Below are 6,120 nucleotides of genomic sequence, written 5' to 3' on the forward strand. Positions count from 1 at the left end.
ACTTGTGCGCCTCATGTGGACTAGATCAGGGAAAAGCCGGGCTGGGCTGATTATTCCTACTGGTGCAAACAAAATTAAAGTGGGCGAGGGTTGTTTGGGCTTAGCCACAGCATCAGCTGGAATCTGGGAGTGGGAGAGGCCTGGGAGGGAAATAGTGGGCTCATCCCTCTTGGGCTACCACTTCCACGGGAGGACATGAAACTAAGATAGCGGCTGGGGTGGAACGGGGTGTGGGACAGACTGGATTACTGCTACACTTACTGGCAAACCTGGGTAGGGGGCGGGCCTGGTGGGGGTTATTGTGAGTCGCTCCAACTAGGCTGCAGCTCCCACTGGCTTATGTGAGGGCCAAGTATGTGCTGGGCAGAACCAGGCTGGACTGCAACACCCATTGGTTCCAGTGGAAGTCGGGAGTGAAAACAGAACCAACCCAGCAGTTGCAACCACCAGCTGATGGGGCGATGGACAGTGCCAGGCACTATACTTGTTAGCCCATACAAGAAGTTTCTTTGGAGATCTTCCTAATCTAAATGCTGGACTCAGAACCCTAACAAAGAAAAGAGAGAAGACAGAACAGGTCAACCAACCATCTCAGCTATGATGGACTATGTCAATCAGTGGATCTTTCAAAGACCTCATAGTGCTTGGAGTGGCAAGATTGACAGCAATTCATAACTGTTGCAATATCAAAACCACTTGAGCAAGAACCTCAGAGCATGCCCTACATCCAGGACCTGGGGAGGGTGGGAAATTGGGTGGGCCTTTTCCCTTAATACCCCCCTTTAAACATGAAGGTAACAATATGGAAAACATACTAGTATTATCCACTTTCCCGTAGCCCTTGAACCTTCTTACCCTAATTAACTATGTAAAGATTGTCAAAATAAAAATAAAATTTTACATTAAAAAAAGAGAATATTGAAGATACATGTATGGTAAACTATACAAATAAAATATGTGTAATAAAGTATTTTAGGTGTGAATATTTTTTTTTTAAAAAAAAGCTTGTCATCAATTTCACCAGTAGGTAAAGGTCCTTCTCACAATTATTTGACTCAGTGTTTCCCAATTTCCCTAACACCTCTGGCCTCAAGGTCCCTACTTCACTGTTCATAAAGTCCTCCTGATGTCAGTGCCCCATGATTATTATGTAATACAGTGACAATTCTCCTTCACCACTCAGGCTGTCCCTCACTCTGCTCTGCTCTGCTCACAACAGTCCTGCTGGGAAAGGTGATGCTTTAGGGATAGTCTTTTCCACCTGCCACGTGACTGTGTTGGATTTGGTCACTGGCTGCCTCACTCATGGAGCCTGCCTGCACTCAGGTCCCCATAAAAGGTGCTCTCTGGTTACCTGTACTCTGGGCATTCCTGTTCCCCGCCAGCTGCTCCCACACACCCCCAGGATGGCGCTTTGCTTCTTCTGAAATTGTGATCCCAAGGAAGGTGACCCAAAGGACAAATACATTTGAGAAACCAGACCAACTCTCCTACAGCATGCGCTTCCAGGGAAGAAGACACGTGCTCCACATGAAGCTCAAGAGGAACTTGGTGCCCAGAAATTTTCCCATTGTTACTGATGATGACCAGGGTGCCATGCAGGAAGACTACCCATTTGTCCCCCGAGACTGTTACTACTACAGCTACCTGGAAGAGGTTCCTGGGTCCATGGCCACACTGGACACCTGCCATGGAGGTCTGCGTGGCATGCTGCAGATAGATGATGTCACCTATGAAATCAAACCGCTGGAAGCTTCTTCAACATTTGAGCATGTGGTTTCCCTACTTGTGTCAGAAGAAAGAGAAGAGGAGGATAAACATTGTAAGATTAAATCAGAGGAAATCAGTCAAGCCTTTGAAGAGGAGCTTCCTGCAGCAACTCCTAGAGCAGGTCCTGCTTATTTGTGGCAGATACATTATAAGCTCATGAAACTGCACTATACTATTTCCCTGTCTTTGTGGGATATGGATCAAAATCAAACTCGAGTAATAGAGAGTGTTTTCCTTATTAACAATATACTACATTCCATTTACAGGCCAACATCCCTAAATGTTGCCATACGTCTTTTATGCATTTGGAATGAAGAGGATAAGTTGGACCTCTATCTTACACAAGCTGCTAGAAGTATTGTTACAGCCTTTGGCTTATGGAAATGGCATACCTGGTATACTGAAATTCCACATTCGACTTCATTACTTTACACAGGACACCGCATTGCCGGCGCTAATTATTATGCACACCACGCTGGAATATGCAATCCTAACTGGGGAGCCGGATTCGTGTTTGTAGCACACTACCACATATTTCTGGCTGCGACTATTTCAGCACATACATTAGGTCACAACATTGGAATGGAACATGATGGAGCTGAATGCCGCTGTTTCCGTAGAACTAGCTGTGTCATGTATCACCGCCCTGGTCTTCAGGATATAGTGAGCAACTGCTCCTATCAGCACATATACAGACGTATTGTTTTCTGGGATCCTTGCTTGAGTGAACCAAATGTCCCATATGATAATTTTCCATATGTAGTTCCTCGTTGTGGAGACAAGATAATAAATCGACGGGAGCAATGTGATTGCGGTTCCTTTAAAGAGTGCGCCATAAATAAGTGTTGTGATACTAGCTGTTCTTACACCCTTGGCAGTGTCTGTGACCACACTTCTTGTTGTAGTAAGGACTGTAAATTTTTGACTCCTGGAGTGCTTTGCAGAGACACCCGTGGTATTTGTGATCTGCCAGAATATTGTGATGGGAAAAAAGGAGCATGTCCACAGGACGTTTACATCCAGGATGGAACCCCATGTTCACCTGTAGCCGTCTGTATCAGAGGAAACTGCAGTGACCGCAATATGCAGTGCCAGGCCCTTTTTGGATATGAAATAGGTGATGCCTCACAAGCATGCTATGACCAACTGAATATCATAGGTGATCGACTTGGAAACTGTGGGGTTAAGTTGCAAAGAGGGGGAATCAAACCTGTGAAATGTGAAGAAGATGATGTTTTATGTGGAATGCTGCACTGTGGTGGAGTCAAGGAAATACCTGGTGGAGGGAGACATACTACATTTAGACGCTTATTAGTTCAAGATGTTAAGCAAGAAGAATGCTTTGGATATGATGCACATCAGGGGGCAGAAATGCCAGAAATGGGGCTTGTAGTTGATGGGGCAACATGTGGTCCTGCTAAATATTGTCTAAACCAGAACTGTACTTTTCATGAGGACTTACATTTTGACTGTGATGTGAAGAAATGCAATTTCAAAGGAGTGTGTAACAGCAACAAAAACTGTCATTGCATGCCTGGGTGGAAACCACCGACATGTGCTGAAAAAGGTGGAGGTGGTAGTGTAGACAGTGGCCCTATACCTGACTTAGACCCAGGTATTCAAGCCAGGATTCGTGAAATTTACAACATTGAATTGATTGTAACACTTGCTCGTTTAGGCTCCTTTTTGTTCACCTTACTCATTGGAGTCCTTACAACAGCAAAAAGGCACATAGAGAAAAAAGTATTGCAAGATCAATATGAAAGTGATGACTCTTTGTAAATATCACTGGGAGTCCTCACATGCAGTCATTCTACACTGACAATCCTCATGTCCTCTGGCCATTCTGAGGGATTAATCTTGAAATAAACTCACATCTTAATAAAGACAGTAAACGCTGTTACTTGCAACATATTTTATGATGTGGTCATGTTTTTTCACTTTTGCAGGTGAGCCAGAAAAATCTCAGATTCAATAAGAGCAACTGGGCTTACTAAAATTCATGTTTAAGGTATTCAAGAAGGAGAATGACCTCATGGCTCCCGGGGCTTTCAGCAAAGCCTCACGACTGGATTACACACGGCAGATGCCACTTGCAAGTGGTGAGCTGCCTCCCGGGGTTGGCCGGAGCCACGTGGGCTGCCACGGAGCTCTGTGTAGCTGGCCTGGGCTGCTCTACTACTTGTCCGAGAGCCTGATGAATGACCTATGGACTGGAGCTGAGGGCGGGGCCGGGAAGTTGTGGGACTAGGGCCAGGGAGAATGACCGCATGGTGGCCGTGAGCTCCAGGGGCTTTCAGCAAAATTCTGTACTTTGTTTGCTGCTTAGATAGTTCCATTTTGAACCCTCAGTGCTTTGTGAACGTGAATCAATCCTATCGATCCCCAATGACAGTTAAGCTTCCTCGGATGAACCTGTAATTAATACTGTCTCAAACCATGTGTTGTGAAAAATTGCAATACCTAATATACTGTCAAAACCTTGTGCTACTCAGAAATGGAGCAGGAGAGCAGGGAAGTCTTCCATTTGCTTTGAAGGTGTGAGGAAGACGTATAGAGTATCCTATCAGGAGCATAGCAGGTAGCCTATGGACAATAGACTCAAAACAGAATTAGACATTGGTAAAAACACAAAGACATACAGGGGGAATCAAAAGAGATCCTAGCAACCTATTCACAGGTGGTCACATGCACAAAGCAGGGGAGGCACCCAGAGTGGAGCAGGTGAACAAGAGGAGGCTTGTGTCCCAAACCGGGAGACTCATGGATCCCCACCAAAGACTGTCAGTACAGGTACCAGGGACTGCATCCCAACTGCCAAAGAGACCACGGGGAACTGGAATGCCTTCGGAGGCCGAGAACTCAGAGGACATATCCTCACCTTTCTCTGGACCTACCACACGGGATGGAAGAAGCCCGAGTCCTTCATCGTGGGACCCAGGGTCATTGGAACAACAGACAGGAACCCTGAATGTTCCTCAGAACCAGAAGAACAGTAAACCTCCTTCAGAATTGGGGAGAGGAGCTTTCTCTAGTCCTTGCTTGGTTCCAACTTTGAGTCCTCACCCTCTCTGCAATGACCATTAGGGTTGCTCCAGAGCCTCCCCTCCAAACACACGCACTCACACAAGTTATAATAGATAGGCAGAGAACAAAAAGGAAAGCCTGATCAGCATAAACTCATACACACTTCACTAGGGAAGACACGAAGATTAAGTACTCCTCACCAAGGTATTGAGAATTTCTCTGCACACCACCCCTCCTAAACTGTCTCGCACCTCAATTGTTGAAATGTCATCGAAGTGGTCACAGAATATGGTTAAGAACTTGCATTTAATCTTAATATATTGCTTACTTGATACTATGTCAATTCGTTCCACAAAATTGTATATTGTTGCTGATGTTATGTTGGGGCTTGTAACTGATCGGGATTTTTCTTTGTTGGCTCTAACATTAGATCAGAGAGGGTCTCAACAAGAAGCTGTTGAACTTATCTAGAAGATGAGAGGCTGGACTCTATGCTAGGTATATGGTCGCAGGGAAGGAATCTCAACTGAAATTAAACTGTGGATATGCAACAAGGTGGAGGAATCGACCATGGGGGGAGGATTTGGTGGAGAGAAAGGGGGAATTCCAGTACCTAAAACTGTATCACATAATGCAACGTAATAAATTAAAAAAAAAGGAAATACAAGAACAAAAAATTTGCTTCCACACACACACAAAAATATATTCTAGAAGCACCTGTAGCAAATCTGTCTGCTTTAGCACAGACTCGGTTTAACACACTAGACAGACTCTAACAAAAGCTTTTCAAATAGTCATTCATTCATTCTCTCTTTCATTGCTACTGTTGAACAACAAGCATAAGCAACATTTGTTTGTGACACAGGATGAAGAAAGTTTTCTTGACATAGGCAGGTTAAATTTCAATATAGGCTCTTCCAACATCTCTTTCCGTGTCCCTAAAATCTTACTTTTAAAGTTTAGAGGATCACATTATAGTTGGGAACCAGGGGAGAATGCCTTCACCATAGTTATAAGATGGTCAAAAGAAAGCAAGAAAGGCCTAGAACTTTAGGGATTGCATCCTCGCATGCTGATACCAGCTTCATTATTATTCATTGCTATTCCTCCGTTGTGTTAAGCCTACGGTATTTCCAGCATCAGTTTTCCCACTTATCTTTATTGTAAAATGATCATACAAAGGAGCCATTGATTACCAATCAATTGTTTCATAGGGCCTCTGTACATTGATGTTATAAGATCTCATGCTTAAAATCTCAGGACTTACCAAAAGATTGCTTGACCATATTCATGGAAGGAATTAGCTAACTTCGGTACATGTCT

At 44.3% G+C, this 6,120-nt stretch overlaps 1 protein-coding gene across 1 annotated transcript; it reads left to right on the forward strand.

Annotated features, from left to right (window-relative positions):
* Positions 1-1,305: 1,305 nt before the first annotated feature.
* LOC121153235 (disintegrin and metalloproteinase domain-containing protein 20-like) lies at positions 1,306-3,596 on the forward strand. The gene has a single exon (XM_040975711.1). It carries the CDS (start codon positions 1,306-1,308, stop codon positions 3,550-3,552), a length of 2,247 nt encoding a protein of 748 aa, XP_040831645.1. The 3' UTR covers positions 3,553-3,596.
* The last annotated feature ends 2,524 nt before the right edge of the window (positions 3,597-6,120 follow it).

Source organism: Ochotona curzoniae, unplaced genomic scaffold (genome assembly GCF_017591425.1).
Source record: "Ochotona curzoniae isolate NIBS_2020 unplaced genomic scaffold, NIBS_Ocur_1.0 contig_2688, whole genome shotgun sequence".
Taxonomy (NCBI): Eukaryota; Metazoa; Chordata; class Mammalia; order Lagomorpha; family Ochotonidae; genus Ochotona; species Ochotona curzoniae.

Bases quoted from the DNA above. Each gene is read 5' to 3' on its own strand.
- LOC121153235 (XM_040975711.1), top strand. From the start codon at position 1,306: ATGGAGCCTGCCTGCACTCAGGTCCCCATAAAAGGTGCTCTCTGGTTA.